At 40.1% G+C, this 18,553-nt stretch overlaps 1 protein-coding gene across 1 annotated transcript in view; it reads left to right on the forward strand.

The window, feature by feature from the left end:
• The window catches only part of ASB4 (ankyrin repeat and SOCS box containing 4), a 60,213-nt gene extending 50,284 nt beyond the window's left edge, over positions 1-9,929 (forward strand). Inside the window, exons 4-5 of the mRNA XM_055307368.1 lie at positions 5,930-6,043; positions 7,732-9,929. Of these exons, the coding sequence (XP_055163343.1) occupies positions 5,930-6,043; positions 7,732-7,920 (303 nt within the window). The 3' untranslated portion in view covers positions 7,921-9,929. The remainder of the gene's footprint in view (positions 1-5,929; positions 6,044-7,731) is intronic.
• Positions 9,930-18,553: the final 8,624 nt, after the last annotated feature.

The raw sequence follows: 18,553 nt of genomic DNA on the forward strand, positions 1-18,553 counted from the left end.
GGCTCCTAACGAAGCCTTTCCTGCCATGAGAACCATCTTCTGTCAGCAGAAAACACAGTGGTCAGTGTCAGCAAAACCTAATGACGGCAGTGAGAGCTTTGAACTTTGTGCATCTAAAGACTGCGGGTTAAGAACTACTTAAGTTTTCCTCCAGCCAAATAAAAGGTAACAAGTTATCTCCCTGTGATCTATGGGAGTGTGCCAGGTGCAAATGAAGGCACCAGATGCGTGAAGTAGGCTCCTGAACTATGAATGGATGGACTTCCATAACTTAGTTTGAACTATTTCTGAATGGGAATTGAGACTAATGTTGCCAAATAAAATACAAGTGCTCGGTTAAATCCGAATTTTAGATATATAAGAAGTAATTTTTTATAATAAGTAATTTTTAATATAAATATGTCCCACACAATATTTGGGACATGGTTACACTAAAGATTCTGTGTTGTGTATCTGAAATTCAAATTTAATCTGGCAGTTTATATTATTAATATTTGTTAAATCTGGAAACCTTAGTTGGGAATTAGGTAATGTGTTGCAAGAGGAGAGTAATTTTTAACTATATCTCTTCAGTGATCAAGGTGTTGGCAAGAAGGAGAAAGTAAGGAATACCTGGGGACCAATTATCTTTGTTGGGTATGTGAGCATGTTGTCCTTAAATATAACCAGTGTGGCTTCCATGAAGAGTGAGTGTGGCCAGGGAATTAATGTAGAGCTGAGGCCAGTTTTCTGAGTGCGCATTTAAACCTTGTGCAGAGCCTTGCTATAAGCTTTCCGATTTCTCCACACCTTTTTATGTATAATTCCATTATATACATGTTGTTGATACAAGCCTTGGATTAATTTAAGCTATCATCTCTGTACTAGCAACTCTTAAATTTAAATTTCTGTTTTGGATTATCAACTGATAATGTACTTTTCACCACAGATCATCCTTTCAGAAAGGATTAGCTAGAGGTTTTTAGAGGATGTAGATGGAGTTCCCAATGGTTGCTATTTTTATATTACCAGCAACATCTTTACGTTTGAAAGAGAATTCTTTTGAAATTTCAACGAAACTCAGCCTAAAGTAATTATGGTTAAGAGTGCTTCTTGTTTCAGAATATCTATGCAATGAGATTTGTGTCCTTAAACTACTAATTTCATTGGCCATTATCTAAGATTAAAAGAAGGTGATCAGAATATATTTGAAAGAGCACTAAACTCAGAGTAAGAAGACATGAGGTTAAGTCCTCATGCCTCCTCTTACCATGTGCCTCTCTGGTTTCAATTTTCCCATCTCCAAATTAGGGGAGGTGGGAAGGTTAGCAATTTTTAGGGTCTCTTGCAACTCTAACATTCTAGGATACTGTGGCAGTAGTTTGTAACTAGTGTACAAATTAATGAGTCAGCCTCAGATTTTGTCTGTCTCTTTTACTTGGAGCTAACCCATCTGTCATCTTCATCCTAGCTCTAGAGAACAGAGCAGCCCCATTTGCCTTAATTTTCTAAGACCTAAGTGCTGAAAAATTCCCACCCTGACAGCCACACAGCGAGTTGGAAGCCCTTCTGGCTATACTTTCTGTAGACACAAAAATGATGACTCTTCAGAGGTCCTTTAGCGATGGGTCTCTGGCTCCAACCTACTTCTTTACCTTCTTATGGGTTGATGATATAGGATTGCTCTTTATTTGGTTTCGGCGTGCCTGACAAAACCACGGTCAGCAGCTCAACTTTGTTCACTGCACCCAGAATGTGTAGTTGAATGGTTCCCCTGCATTAAGCAACTATTTATGTGTGCTCATTTGGACCCAATCACCTTCACTGATTTAGAGTTTCAGATACAGTTAGTCTGTGATGGCTTATGATGGTGCTTACATATGGGCCAACTGGAAGCAGCTGATTGCTGGGAATTGACTCACAATGGCTTATGAGAGCTGACAGATTTTCAGGAACTGTACAAGCTGATTATTAAGTGCAGCCATTACTGAAAATTAAGTCACATAAACTTACAACAAATAAAGTATACTAAAAACAAAGATAATAGGTATTTAAAACACTATTTTAAAATTATTTTCATTATATCTCTTAATTATTTTACTCTACACACCTATACTCTTGATGTTATATCTTTTATACCCCTGTGGTGGAAACATTTTGTAATGATTTGTTACTGCACATCCCTTCCCAACCATGCAGTGACCCCAGGTTAGTAGTTATGAATAGGCTGTGATGGTAGTATTTACGCCACAGAAATCAGCAAATGCTACCGATCAGACTTTAATTTATTTCTTTGATGAAGTCTAGACCTAAGAAATTAATGGAAAGGATGTTACTAATACAGATTAAACTTAAAAATAGGTGGTCAGTGTCTGGAGCTCTGACATTGTGAATAGCACCAAAAAATGCAGAAATATGATTCCAGGATTCAAAAGCTATTATATATTTCAAAAAAAAGTTACTCATGTCATTGATGAATGAGTGAAGTTCTAAAATAGGTCTTCATTGTTTCATATTTGTGAAACAATTATTCTTTCATGTAATAAAAATATCAACCAACATTCATATAACAACTACATGTGTTCTTCAATTGCAGACATTGATTTTGGCTATGAATGCAATTCAATATCCATGCAAAATTGATACAAAATCAGTGAAAGCATTCTGTGAGAACCAATTAACTATATAAAATAGGAAATGAGGAGTACTGAGTATTTTATTATTCATAAATTGTGGGCTGCACATTCTTTATATTAGCAAAAAATTTGTATTGCATTTATGAACATATACACGCAGTGTTTTCTTTTCCAGAAAGCCTCTTATGGAACATTTTTTTGCACGCCATTGACTCTAACCTCTATTTCAATAAAGCTCCCTTATCTTAAGGCCCTCTGGCTGGCCTGTCTCCTGGGGCTAACACAGTTCTCTACTGAGGCCATGCCTCCTGATTTGAAACTATGCTCCAATAAATTCTTATAAATCTTTCTTTCCTGATATCCCACTTTCATGACTGCTTCATCTCACCATATTTTGTGGTTTCTGATTCCCATTGGATCTGGGCCATTGGAGCCAGGTTTTGATGTGTTATATTAGAGAATTGCTGCCATCTCCTTAGTCTCATGCATTTCTAAGAGAATTTCTGCTAAAATTGTTCCACCAACCTTTGTCCCCAACCTTATCTTATTCCGCTTAACCTACTGAGTTGGGTGGAAGAATTGAACTGGTTGCTTAACTGTGGGCCTAGAGAAGAACTGAGTTCTTGGTTCTTTTATGTGGTAAGCGTCCAGGAACAAGCTCTTTACATCAGGCAGCGGTCCATAGTTTGGGGATGCAAATGTAATCTTGGGGTGGAGTGCTGGGAAGCTTGATGTAGTCCCATAATTCAACATATTATATGTAATCAGTTTTGTTAGTAATAAAAATGGCATTCTGATCTCAGATTGTCATCTTCATCTCGTTTTTCAATAGTTTCTAGACTGAGGAAAGCAAGTTATTTATTGGGTCTCTAAAACCCTGTATGCTATGACACCAAGGTCTTAAAGATGAGGGTAGGTCAGCCCTAGTTACAGCTGTGCATCCCGCCTGTCAACCTCAGTCTGATCTCTCCTTGTTGGAACCCATCCAACCCTTGGTAAACTAGACTTCTAGTCAGATCTGGTGGTATCTAGTCTTCCTCTCTCTAATCTTAATGGCTCTGGTGCTAGCCCAGCTTCCAATGCTCTTCTCACTTGATGTTTTTCACTCTGAAAGGCCTGGTTTACTTTTGACTTTTGGAGTCACACAGACCTGAGTTTTAATCCTAGCTCAGTGACTTACTAGCTAAATAACCTAGAGTTTAAATGTTCTTGGTCTTAAATTTTAAATCTGTGAAATGGGTATAAGGGCTGACCTTGTAGGATTGTTTGAAGATTGAGCAAGGCAAATATGCAATGATTTAACATAGTCCCTGACATGTAATAAGTACTAAAAAAAAAAAAATGGTGGCTGTAACTTTTTTTTTTCCTTTTTCTTCTCTCCTGCGTGTTTGGATTTCTCGGGCTTTAGACCATGGTCCTCTACCATTTCCATTTATTCTCATTTAGAGTATTATGGAGCCGTGTGGATTTAATTCTTTAATGGTGCACAAATCTCCACCTTCATCTTGGCCTGCCCAGTGGAGTGTTATCATGCACATTTTTAACGAACATTAAGACATTGTATATGACATATCCTCCTGCCCACACGATCTGACCATCCCCAAATTAGCATGTCCTTCCAATTTCCTCATTTCCTGTCAGTGGCACCCCCATATGTCCATGTTCTCAGGCTTAAAATTGTGTCCTTTACTCCTCATATTTGGTTAGTCATTAAGCCCTGCTTATTCTTTCTCAGAGTCTCGGTTACCATTCCTTCTCTGGACTGCCAGTTATGCCAGCTGAGAAGCCATTTGTCCTACTCCCATTTAGCCGCCTCACACTACTCTCTGCCCTTAATATCCTTGTTTTCTCCTTTGTGTTTTTGTTCATGATGCTCAGGAGATATTGATGATCTTTAAGCCAGCCTCTTATTATTTACTGACTTACATTGCTCTCTCTTTGAGATATGTACGTCTTTTCTCTTCAACTAGGTTGTAAACTCCTTGAACACAAAAACCAGGTCATAAACTTCTCAGAATTACTGTCATAGTGCTAAACACAGTGCTCAATAAAGACCTCCTAATGGAATGGATCGATTGAATACAACCCTTTCTTGTTAAGAAAATGTAATAGCCTCCTATTAAATGTTCAGTCTGAAGCTCTTTGGACTGGCATGGCAGGTGGACTGTCAGCTGGCTCCATCTTAACATGCTCTTAACATTAGCTCTTTCCTGATGTGGGTCCTTCATTTAGGTGACCACACACACACACACACACACACACACACACACGTGCACATGTGTGTGCAAGTGCTTAACTGTGCATTAAAATGATAATCTTTTTTAAGATTTTATTTATTTATTCATGAAAGACACACAGAAACATAAGGCAGAGGGAGAAGCAGGCTCCCCACAGGGAGCTTGATGCAGGACTCAATCCTGGGATTCTGAGATCACGACCTGAGCTCAACCACTGAGCCACCCAAGTACCCCAAAATGATAATCTTTCTGTCTCAGTTTTGCCTGGGGCCTCAAGACAATAGGTTCTTAGCAGCCCACACTGAAAAATGCAATGCTGGATGACTTATGATGGACTTGTAAAGGAGATGGGGAAAACCAATGTGTGACGTTTGCTCAGCTACAATAGACTGAGGCTGACAAGGACTGGGAAGTCAGGAAGAACTTCTCTTTGGAGAAAGTTGTTTCAGTGCAAAAGGATGTCTCCCTCCCAATGGCAGCAATGAGTGGCTTTTCTCCTCATCTCCCATCCAGCAAGGGATCTTGAAGAGGACTCCAGAGAGAGCTTGATACATGTTTTCTAGAGTCCCAAGGGAAGAATGGAACTGACATGTACCTCATGATGGGAAAATTCAAAATCAAGAGTACTTTTGCTGTGGGTTCCCTGTGGACTAGTTGTGGGGCACATTGCAGAACCAGCTGGATCCCTTTGAAATGAAAACAGGTCACTCAAAGGGCTTCTGGGGATAGGATCAGATTGGCAGAAAGAAGCTAGAGGTGTTCCTGTGGATACAGAGAAGCTGGTGGGGAGGGGGGAGGGTTGTAAGGACAGGATGTACCTTTCATTGGACTCCTACCTTCTTTGTTAGCACTTCTTTTCAACTAGCTTCTAAATGTTGAAGGAAGTGTGTGATTTTATTCATCCTCCCATCGATCTCAAGACTGGCAGGTGTTTGAAAACTCAAAGGCATGAGGCTTTGCAAAAGCATTTCAGGGCTCCAGGTAGCCTAACAGGACCGTAAGTTCCCAACGTCTCCGTGAGAATGAATGAATCATAGATGTACATTGAACAAATAAAGCTGTGTGCTTCCTCTACAGGTGATACAGGCTTGCCATTCTTGTCCCAAAGCAATCGAAGTTGTAGTCAATGCCTATGAACACATCAAGTGGAATGTAAAGTGGAAAAGAGCTATCCCTGATGACGACCTGGAGGTAAAGAATCCATTCACTTTCTGTGCTTTTCACTGTAAAATAGTTCGAGACTGCAATAGAAGTACAGAAAGTTCTATTTAAAAACTAGTCTTGAGAATGCTTTCAAGACCTACTCAAATGCAATGAGGCAAATGGTTATAAAATGCATTTTAACTGTGTCATCAGGCCAGGGCTCCTGGGTGGCTCAGTTGGTTAAGGGTCTGACTTCAGCTCAGGTCATGATCTCAGGGTCCTGTAATCAAGCCCCAAGTCAGGCTCCCTGCTCAGCAAGGAGTCTGCTTCTTCCTCTCCCTCCCTCTGTGTGCACTCTTTCTCTCTCTCTCAAACACATAAAATCTTAAAAAAAAAAAAAACAGGTGTAAAAATTAATAGATGCATCAAGTATGTAACATTTGGAAATGTCTTGAGGATTTCTCCATTTAAGGGCAAGTTGAACATTTGTATAAAGGTGACGGGTTTACTTTCTCCTCAATAATTTAGATAATTTAATAATAATAATAATATTTGAGTTGCTTCTATAATATTTTACCAGAAGATTAGTCTTTCATGTAGATTATTTCATTCACTGTTTTAAAATATTTGTTTATTTTAAAGAGACAGAGACAAGAGAATGAGCAGGAAGGACAGAGGGAGAGGGAGAGAGGTTCTCAAGCAGACACCACACTGAGCACAGAGCTCCATGTGGGGCTTGATCTCATGACCCTGAGATCATAACCTGAGCTGAAACCAAGAGTCAGACACTTACCTGACTGTACCATTCATGTGCCCATGTTTCATTGACTTGTAGTTATCTTGTAGCCTTTAAGTAGGCAGGAACCATATTAAAAATCTTTAATGAGTCATGCAGAAAGCCATTGACAAAGCTAAGTTCTCACTCTGCAAATGGACTTTGCTGCCTTTGTAAATCAGTCCTCCCACCAAGCCTGTTGTTCTTGGTTTTAGCAGTCACAGGCTGTTTCCAACGGGTGGAGAAGTACGAGGCCCAGAGTACAAAGCTCATCAGACTCAGAGGCTGATGGCTTAGATGCAATCTTACTCTGCTACTTTTGAACTATCTTACCCTGAAAAAGTTACTTAACCTGCTTGAGCATCATTAATAGAATAAATATCTGAATGTATGGGCCACATAAGGCACATAAAGGATATATAGTAGTATCTCGATTAATTTCATTTATTTTTATTTTTATTTATTTATGATAGTCACAGAGAGAGAGAGAAAGAGAGAGAGAGAGAGAGAGAGGCAGAGACACAGGCAGAGGGAGAAGCAGGCTCCATGCACCGGGATCCTGATGTGGGATTCGATCCCGGGTCTCCAGGATCGCGCCCTGGGCCAAAGGCAGGCGCCAAACCACTGCACCACCCAGGGATCCCTCAATTAATTTCAAATTGCTCTTTTGATATCCACTGCTGCAGATAGTTCATACGAGTATATTTTATCTCACTTCCTGGGTTCTGAATTGTAGAGTGTTACATCCCCTTGTCTCCCTTTTCTCCTTAGGTACCACTGCCTCAGCTCCCATCTCAATTTCATTTTTAATGTTGTCTCACTGTCAGAGACCCTAGAAAGCTACCACTGTGTATAAAGTAGGGACTAAATGCTAAAGTAGGGATTAAATGTCATTGTTGATTTCTATTGATGTAAACTCTGGGGCTTTTCTATCTTTAACCTCTCTTGCCTTCTTTTACAGAGATACTGGGATTTTTACCACTCTCTCTTCACTGTGTGCAGTAACTCTCCAAGGACTCTCATGCATTTATCGAGATGTGCCATTCGAAGAGCATTGCACAACAGATGTCACAGAGCAATTCCTTTGCTTTCCCTCCCATTGTCATTGAAAAAGTACTTGCTTTTAGAGCCAGAGGGAATCATTTATTAAACCTTATGAGACAGAGGTTCCCAATCCTAGATATTTAAGTGGACTCACCGGGTAGACACAGTTTGCATAAATAAAATGGTACTTGGGTTGATTATAACACTTCAGGGATTTCAAAACACTTGACAAACTCTGTCATTAATCCTAGGGTAGCATGGTGAGGGGAAATAAACAGGAAGTAAAGTTAAGGAATTCTCAAAAACAAGAATGTGCTCAGAAGGTACTGACAACAGTAATAACTGATGTGTATAGTGTTTTTACTTGGTGCCTGATATATTTTTGTAAAACTTTTCATATATCATCTCATCTGAAATGGGACCCAGTTTTTCTTACAATCTCATTCTCTCCCTTATCAGTAATAAGTTTATATTACTGTTCAGATGCCAAAATCATAGGCTTTGTGATTGGCCTCTTAATCTCAGGGGTTCCCTCCTCAACCCCCCTTCCGTACACCGTTACCACTTAGCAGAGATTATTGTCACTAGTTTTGCAAACTCCTATCCCCACTCGAAGCTCTTCTGCTTATTTTTGGTGAAGAGAGCAGATGAGCCTAGTCAAAACAAGGAGATCTTGGAGTTAAAGTAGACACGAAAAACCAAGACTGGTCCACTTAATAGTCAAAGAATGGACATTTCAACATACGCTTGTTGAGCCAGAGACTGGAGATGCAATGATGAATCTAAAGCGAGGACTCCTGCCCTCCAGAATCTCACGATTTAGCAGAGGATCCGGACATACAAGCAGGAAACTGCAGTGTCAAGCGTCAGGGGCAAGAGTACAGGTGCAGACTCATTTTTAGTGCGTGCGTTTCAGAGTCGTGTTTCTGACCTGAAGTGTGATTTTCCTTTTAAGCATGAATATAAAGAGTGAAGGGATTCTGTGACATAGAGGGAGCTCCTGGTGCTGTTAGTGTAAATGTATTCACTTTCAGTTTCTCCAAACATCACATCAAGAAACTCTTTTATTTTAGTATGATTTTCTGTTTATAGTACTCCCCTTGGGAAAATATTTGCACACTCAATGGCTCCCATAGATTTGATAAGAAAGTTTAATGAGATGTGTACAAGGAAGCGTGCAAAGGGAAGAACTCAAGTTGATTGCTTGGGCTCATGGAGTAATAGGCTGACATTTCAGAGCATTTTAGCTGGAAGATAAGGAGCACTTGACTAGCAATGGCTGGCTACCAAAAGAGCAAATAGAAAGACTTTTTGAAAATGGTAGAATTTTGAGAAACTTGGAAAGATAAGTGTGTCAATCAGGCTTGTTACTAGTTTGCTGAACGTGACATGTAGCTGATTAACCTCTGGACCTCAGGGTTTATGAGGCCAACTGGTCTTCGATTTTTTGTTCTTGCTAATCACTCTTAAGTGAGCTCATTGCCTCTTAGTGTCGCTCTTTCAGAGGCGAGAGTGAAAGTAATTAAGCACAAACAAATCCATTTGCCAGGTGTGAGCAGGTTTCTTTTACTTGTGTGATTCTTCATCTTATTTAACTTTAGAAGCTTGAGTTTTGAGTAGAGATGATGTCAAATATTCCACCCGCCCACCACCTAGGCCATGCTTCTAAACTGGGATTCTCATAGTCCCGGTGCCCTGTAGGAAAAGTAATGGGTAGATACAATAATCTTTCTGATTTTCTTCAGTCTTTCTCAAATATTTTGAGAGACCTAATTTGTACTAAAACAAATTTGTACTATATTGTAGAAGAGGATGCTGAATTTGTATAAACGATTCATATAAAAACATTGGTCCTTCAAAAAATTGTAGCAAGTGGTGTTTGGGACACATCCTAGAATACTGGGCAGAAGTGCATGCTCCCCTCTCCTTTGGGAATATTCTGGCTGAAAAACTTGTGATGCACTGTCTTTGTCAATAAAACCTACTCTAAGGACAAAGGGAGAGAATGTTCCTTGCGTTAGGAAATGTTTCTCCATCTGCTTGCTTGTGCTTAAACATTGTATGCTAATTAGCACATAATATATGCCTACTTGTTTTGAATTGTTTACTCATGAATTTAACTTATTTCTCCTTATCTTTGAACTTTTATTTAGGGGACTTAAATAAAGCTCTTGTCTCCTTTCATCTTTGGGAGTTGTTTACCTATCAATAAGACTTTTTTCCCAATTGACTACAAGCAGTAGATCTCTGAAGAGCTCTACATGTTTCATTGCTTTCTTCAACATTTAGGAGAGGGGGTGGAAAGAGAATGAGGAAATATACCTGTAAATGAATAATATTTTCAAAAGAAAGTAAAAGGTAAATACAAATAAAAGGCAAGTTGTTGCTGTAGGAACGAGAGTGGTTTTTTTTGTTTTGTTTTTAGGATGTATTTATTTGTTTTAGAGAGAGAAAGTGGATGCATTTGAGCAAGGGAAGAGCAGGGACAAAGAAACAGGGGGAGGATGAGGAGGAGGGAGAGGGAGAGAAGCGATTCCTTGCTGACCGCGGAGCCCAACTATGAGGCTTGCCCTCACAACCCTGAGATCATGACCAGAGCCAAAATCAAGAATTGGATGCTCAATCAACTGAGCCACCCAGGTGCCCCAGAAAAAGTGTTTTAATACTAATAAAGAAATGCTACCATAATCATCCTCTCCCACCTGTCTCCATCTCTGACCTGGTCCTTTCATTTCCCTTCACTCTCCTCATTCACAGAACCCCAGGCACCAGCAACAGAGGAAATGATGTCCTCATGCTGCTTTTGTAACTTTCTGTAAATAGTCATTTAGTGTCCTGAGAAAACAAACTTCTTCTCTTTTGTAAGTTACATGTGAGGAAAGATCTTTAATATGAGGGAAGACCACCTATCCAGCTTTCTTCCCTTCTCAGGATCCAGACACACTTGTGTTCTATTTCTTAATCACCTAGTGTTATATTGCCACTTTGTCCTTCCATCCTGAACCCAGTGGCTTCTAATAAAAAACACAGCAGTCGAAAGCTGATTGTACAAATAAGAAAAGTAACAAACCATTTGCAGTGGGTTATCGATGTTGGAAAGAACAGCTGAGCCTTATTTTTTTTACTCATCCGATTGTGAAGAACTGAAGAAGTTTTAAACTGGCGTACTTTCAAAACTTTAAGAAAATCCAAATGATTCCCTTATTTTCTTTGAAACACACAAAAAAATTCATTGTCACTCTCCTTTGGATACATTGAAGTTAGATGTTAAGAGTTTCGGCTTGTGCCCGTCTACCTGGATTCATTTTCTGACTTCCAACATTCTGATCCATTATCTAGGGAAAACGACGCACTTGCTCTGTGACTCAGTTTCTGCACTTATAAAATGGGAATAATGTGTCTATAGCATGAAAGTTTTATATGATTGCCTTGAGGAGTAGAGGAGAAAGTTTTCCCTGACTCTTTTAGGGTTTCAGTTGGGCCTCAAAGTTAAACTGACAAAGATTATAGGAGAAAAGCATACATTTTACATGACACAGAAACTTCATAAGAAATGAGGACCTGAAGAAACAGAACTGAGTGTTTTTATGTCAAGTTTGAGTAAGAGCAGGCAGTTGAGCAGAAAATATGATGGATCCTTAAGGAGTATGAGGGGAAACTTAGCAAGTCCTGTTTGTTAGGATTCTTTTCTGGTGTTCCTTTGTCTTAAGAGATAAAGATGCTTCTTTCCTCCAGGTACAGGGAGAGCACCTCCCATGGGAGGGTTTTATGACCCTTTCAGGGGAGAAGATGTGGGGTGGATCAGAGTGACTTTCTTGCTTCTGCTGTTTTCTCAAACTCCTTCAGCTTAAAGTATTCAATATGCCAAGGTACAATCCAATGGGGTAGCATGTTCTAAAACCCCATCAGAGGGTTAAATTGCTTACACATTAAATCACATAGAACAGTAAGCATTTTCTTTTTATCATTGCCCTTGTTACATTATTATTATTATTATTATTATTATTATTATTATTATTTAGAGAGAGTTTTCTACCAGTAAGATGATGTATTCTTAAAGTGAAGCTATAGCCAAAGGTGATATAGGGTAGATTTTTGCTCACGTTGGCAAATATTTATTGAGCTTCTACTATGCACTAGGCACCTTGCTTAGGCCTAGAATCAATGGGGGGAAAGACAAACAAGGTCTCTGACCTTCTTGGTCTTTTTTGAGGTGGGAGATGAAGGTTGAAATAACATGGACTTGGATGATTAGCAAACAAGCAGATTAATTACTTTAGGAAAATTTGCCCTTTTGCTAATGGGTTTATCAAGGATGCAATGACTCCTTTTACTATTTTATGAAGGCTGTGGAGTCACTGGAAATGTAGCATGTGGACAGTTTTCATCTTTCCCTCTTCAAAGAGGGGAAGAGTAGGAGATTAACTTTGTAGCAAAAGGAATTTAGATGAGCAATGAGATTCCTAGAGGTCTGGGTTATTGGCCATGAGAATGAATGAATAGGGAGGGTTAAAGAATTTCATTCAATTATTCTTTCACTTTCAAGAATTTATTTGGAACCACTAAATATGTGGCTCTGTGAAATAAGTGGAAGGAGGAGGGGGGTGTTGATGCCAAGTCACTGCAAGACTCACTATCAGTGGCACAATGTTTTTGTTTGTTTTTACCAAGAAGAATAAAAAGTATACAGTGTTTTGTTTTTAATTAGGTACTATCAAACTGAGCTAGTTTTCTGTCAGCCTACTGTAAAAGAGTTGATTAGAAATGATTTTCAAAACCTATATTTTAGTAATAAATTGCCTTCTTTATAATTTTAGTTATACCTCTCACCAAGGCAAAGCAATACATGAAATATGAAAAACTATCATTCAAGAAACAGTTGCTTTCTTTCCTTTTCTTTCTTTCTCTCTCTCTCCCTCTTTAGCAATACTAAGTGGATTAGGTATGCTTAAAATTCTTCTTTACTAATTGGCTTTCTCAGATATAGGTATGCCTCAATGATATTGGAGAACAATTATGCAAATATATGCTAATCCAACCTAGGAAATAAAATAACAGTATGACTTTGTACTTTCTAAATTAAAGACATTGGTGGATTAGTTCTTTTTTAATTATTTATTTATTCATGAGAGACATAGGGAGAGAGAGGCAGAGACACAGGCAGAGGGAGAAGCAGGCTCCATGCAGGGAGCCTGACCTGGGACTCCATCCCAGGACTCCAGGATCCCGCCCTGGGCTGAAGGTGGTGCTAAACCACAGAGCCACCGGGGCTGCCCTGGTGGATTAGTTCTCAATGTTTATCAAGTATGAAGACTTGACAAAACACAACTATAATGGGGAGTTTAAGGATGTGATAGAAATAGAAGTTAGGTACCAGGGGCCTTTTCAAGGTCCAGGAGTCCAGACACTGTCCCGAGTCACAAGGGAAGATGTTTCTCACCACCCTATTCCAGATTCGGGGGAAATCAAGTCGGTGTTTGATTGACAAAAGGTGAAAAACAGTAGGGTATCACCATCAATTGGATTCAGAAAGCAAGACATACAAACGGAGCTGCCCTTCTAAGCACAAACTCCCTCCCCCCTGGGTCCTGGCCAGAGGACTTCCTTGGGCATACCTCCTGTGGGGAGCACTTCTCCTAAGTTCCTGTTTCCCTTGGGCAATAGTAACTGCTTCCTCCACTTGTTCCTTCAGACCTAGGGGTAGTGGAAGCTTCCTCCCGCTGTTTGTATCCCAGGCGCTTCAGCATTCTTGGCTACCCACATTTCTACAAATTGGACCGGATGAAATTCTCTTCAATCACCCCCACTGAGCATGCAGGTCATTTCCTCTAGCGATCATGTCAGATGCGCCAGCACATGAAAGACCATGACAAGTCACTGAGAGCCTGCATGGTAGTCCAGATGGTAAGTGCTCTAGGCCTGGAGGGAAGACAGGGGTGTGACCAGCTGGCAGGCAGGTAGACTTGAGCTCCAACCCCGACCTACAGGAAGGAGGGTGGGGTTGGGGTAGTAATTTGAGTAAGAGTGGGACAGTGGAGGAGGTGGCAATTAAGGTAGGTCAGTAGCTTCGGTGAAGGGTTAGGGCTGGAATATATGTAGTGACCATTACCAATTAGAGAATGTTGATGGAAGCAGAAGGTGAACGTTTGTTGTAGAGAGTAGATGAGGTTGATGAGGCTAGGCGGGATCAAATTATGAAATATCCTAAACCGTGGAGAAACCCCATGGGGAATCAATGGAAGACTTTTTTCCTAATTACTCTTTGTCCAACCTTAGAACTTTTATGGTAGTGATAATTATGATACAGCTATCTAACATTTATATGGTATTTTATAATGTTCAGAGGACCTTCATGGTGCTTGAAACAGGTAATTACCTTTAGCATTCCCCTCAACTCCTCTTCCTTGCCCCCCATACAATTCTGAAGATAAAGACATGAAAAAAGTCTAAATATGACATCAATTAACCCCCTACTTCTCGTGTAAACCACTCCAATCATATAGAATGATTTACTCAACCAAAGAAACGACTATATAGACTTGCATTTTTTTAATACCAAAAAAGCTAAAGAATGGGTTTTTTAAACTGCACAGGGGGAAAAAAAGGCAAACTTTCTACCAACACATAAGACGATGGAGGAACAGAAGCAAAATTTGAAGTTCTAGGACTGCATATAGTTTTCGTCATGGCAGTGTTCAAGTGATAAATTCTTTACAGAAGCACTAACATGGTTACCATCCTTCAGGGGCCCCAGAACTCCCAACACTGCTGATGTCTGTGCAACGATAAGAGACCTCTTAGGATGATCCACCAGGGAAAGCTTAGGCAGCCACAAATGGTTTCTAAGTAATCTTTGGGTAGTTCTACAATAAAGATACTTACAAAGAAACTGCAGTGTTTGCTCCCATTTGTAAGCAAGGCAGTGCCACTCAGGGGAGAAAATATGGATTTTGGAATTCAGTAGTTCGGGATTTCAATCTGGATTGTGCTGTTTAACATCTGTGTGTGTTTGAGCCAGTTTCTTAACCCAAGTGTCAATTTCTTTATCTGGATGGAAGAGATTATCTAATTTACAAGACTCTTTTGGAAAGAAAATGAAATGATGCATGCAAAGCATCTGAAGCAGAGTCCTGTATGTAGTGGAACCCCACCCAGTGGATGCTCAGATGCTCCCTGGGGCCGCTGTGTATGTGTGTGGAGGGGAGGGCATTATGTAGAGGATGCTGGAGGGCATACAGTTTCTAAGACATTCATGTGCACAAACAGAAGAGACTTGTGGCTTTATTGTATTTTATTTAACTACGATGATTTTCCTGTGGACAAGCTGTCTTATGGCAAACTGTTCCAAGCCCATTTGATTTTGGTTTCCCGCTCTTGGTAGTTTGGCCTAAAGGGGGCAGTGTAGAACTTTCACTGCCATGAATCAGTGCTGTGGATGGAACTAACTTGCAACTCTCCCTTCTAAAATACAGCCCTGGAGAAAATTAAACAGGAATGTCCAAGGAAGGCAAAAGGGTATTTATTCCGTGGCAACTTTTATTAATCTTCTGGTTACGGTTTCAGACAAATCTGCTCTACTCTTCACTGGGAAGAGGTCTGGGAATCAGGAAGAGACCCTAGAACCACAGGTTTCTGTCCTCTGGTTACATAATCTGGAAGGACAAACACTGCACGTAATTTCTCTTTGTGTAGCACTGGGATAGACAGTTTCATTAATAATTCCATTCACTTCATGTCCCTTGTCTTCTTTCTTCGGTGTGTTTTTTGGCTTCTATTTGCTCGGCCAGGATCTTAGTGTGAGCAATACAGAGGCCATATTGGTGTGTTCCCAGGAACCGTCACACTGTGTATCCTCTGCAAAGGAGACATTTCAGCCATCCAGAAACTAGGGGAATTTTGTGCTTCTTTCTCCCTCTTAATTCTTCGATTTTATATTCTCGGTCTGAAAGCCACAATTATTGAAGAGTTAGTTTCCTTTTCAGCCATAGATTACAGGGGAGAGATCAGGACCAAGGTAGAAGGAACAACTTCCTAAGAAATCAGGAGAAAAGCTTCCCAGACGAGGCCTGTAGCTTTGGCCTGCCTACCCTGGCTCCTCCTGGTCATCCTACCTGGGCGCCTAGCATCCCAATGTGGGAAATCAAACCGTGCCAGCAGAAGGGTCCCAGAGGCACTCCCTTTAGGAAAAGCTGATAGAATTACTTCCGAGATAATCTAGCAGAATAGCTGGCCACACAGACTAACAAAGGAATCAGCCACGTGAGTCTTAGACTCCACACAGGCCAGCAAAGTTTACACACACACATATCTAGCAAATGGAAGTGAGTGGAATCTATGGAGAGCTCTAGTCAATGATATGCCATCAGTATGTGTTGCAGCCCACAGAAGGAAATCTGTACACCTGTAGACCCTGGACACAACCAAATAAATCAAACAGACTGACCATCTTGCAATGTGTTGATATTTGAGTTGGTTTTCAATATTCCTTAAATATTTTTTTGGCCTTGGGCTGACTGACTCATTTAACGTGTACTCCCTCAATGTGTATACCCTGTCTTCCTTCCTTCCTTCCTTCCTTCCTTCCTTCCTTCCTTCCTTCCTTCCTTCCTTCCTCCCCCCCCCCCCTCTCTCTCTCCCTCTTTTTGCCTACCTTTCTTATCTAGGTATTACATGGTGCTCAATCTGAGCTTCTTGGGATGGCAAAAGTGTGGCATGTCACTTTACATCACTTTACACCTTTGGCAGGAAATACTGACAAATCGAGGTATTCTCTCCTTTTGAGGCCTGGCTCAGCCTCAGAGTCCCCCTCAACACAGTATCAAGAGTGCCAGGGTCATCAGCTTGGAGTGGATAGGCAAGCTGAAATCTATTTGTCATCTCTGAGTTCTATTCTCAAAGTGCTCACAGCCTCATGGTCAGGTGTTATGTAAATAGAAAGGTGGCCGAATTAGAAGGCAGGTGACAATTACTGGCATGGGGTCCTTTTTTTTTTTCTTTTTCTTTCTTCCTTTCTTTTCTTTTCTTTTTTTTCTTTCCTTCTCCTCCTCCTCCTCCTCCTCCTCCTCCTCCTCCTCCTCCTCCTCCTCCTCCTTCTTCTTCTTCTTCTTCTTCTTCTTCTTCTTCTTCTTCTTCTTCTTCTTCTTCCTTCTTCTTCTTCCTTCTTCTTTTTGTAGGAAGAAACATAGAATTCATTCAACAAATACTTGTTGGGCTGGTGCTGAGTATTCGAAAGTGAATAATGACAGACAAAGGCCCAGCCTACATGGGTCACCAACTCTGGGCTATACATTAGAACATTTAGGGTGCTTTAAAAAAATATCAGCACCCACCATCAACTTACTCTTAAAAATCTTAATAAGCTCATTAGGTTGAGTGCCTTGCTTGTCATATCATGTTAAAAATACCTGTCTGCATATCTGTCCCCCCAACTAGACTGGAAGGAATAGTAATCTCTTCAGTTTTTTTTAATTAAGGTAAAATTTATACACAGCAAAATACATAACTTTTAAATATTTAATTGGATGAAGTTACACAAGCATATATGCCTGTATAATCATTACTTTAATGAAGATAAAGAACACATTTATTACCCCAGAATGTTTCTTTCTGTCTCTTTCCAGTAAACCTTCACCTCCAATAAGCGACGCTATACTATTTCTGTCACCAAACGTTAGATTTATTTCTTGGACTTCACAGAAATGGAATTATACAGTATATACCATTTTGTGTCTGACTTCTTTCTCTTAACATACTATTTTGAGACTAATCCATGTTTTTGTGTATGTCAGTAGTTTATACCTCTTTATTTCTTAGCAATGCTTCATTATGTGAATGTACACAAGCTGTTTATCCATTCTCCTGCTGATAGACATTTGGGTTATTTCCAGTTTGAGATAATGATCACTGTGATGATTACTTTTATGTTTCAACTTGAGTAGGCTATGGTACCCAGATATTTGGTCAAATACCAATCTTGATAGTGCCGTGATAGTGCCGTTTGGCAGTGGTTAACATTTAAATCAGTAGACTTTGAGTTTACTCAGACTCATAATACTCCATATTATAGAGGGAATTTTCCTTCATAATGTGGGTGGGCCTTATCCAATCAGTGAAAGGTCTTATCAGAAAATGGCTGGGGACCTCAGTCTTTTTCTGCCTCCAGACTACCTTCAGACTCACAAGGAAAACATAAACTCTTCTCTAGGTCTCCAGCTTGCTGACCCCTGCAATGACATGAGTCAATTCCTTAAAATAAATCTCTCTCTCTCTCTCCTTATACATTTAGAGCACCCTAAATGTTCTAATGTGTAGCCCAGAGTTGGTGACCCATGTAGGCTGGGCCTTTGTCTGTCATTATTCACTTTTGAATACTCAGCACCAACCCAACAAGTACTTGTTGAATGAATTCTGTGTTTCTTCCTACAAAAAAGAAGAAGGAAGAAGAAGAAGAAGAAGAAGAAGAAGAAGAAGAAGAAGAAGAAGAAGAAGAAGATCTCCTTATGCCCTATTGGTTCTGTGTCACTGGAGAGCCTTGGCTAATACAGTGAACAAATCTGCTATAAACATTCTTCTCGAGTCTTTTTGTGGACGCTCTTCCATTCCCTTGAGTAAATATCTAGGATTAAAATCGAAAGGTCAGTTGGTAGGCATATATTTAACTTCATAAAAAGTGCCAAACAATTTCCCACAGTGATGTACATTTTTTCACTCCCATCAGCAATAGATGAGAGTTCTGATTG

Source organism: Nyctereutes procyonoides, unplaced genomic scaffold, assembly GCF_905146905.1.
Source record: "Nyctereutes procyonoides isolate TBG_1078 unplaced genomic scaffold, NYPRO_anot_genome, whole genome shotgun sequence".
NCBI lineage: Eukaryota > Metazoa > Chordata > Mammalia > Carnivora > Canidae > Nyctereutes > Nyctereutes procyonoides.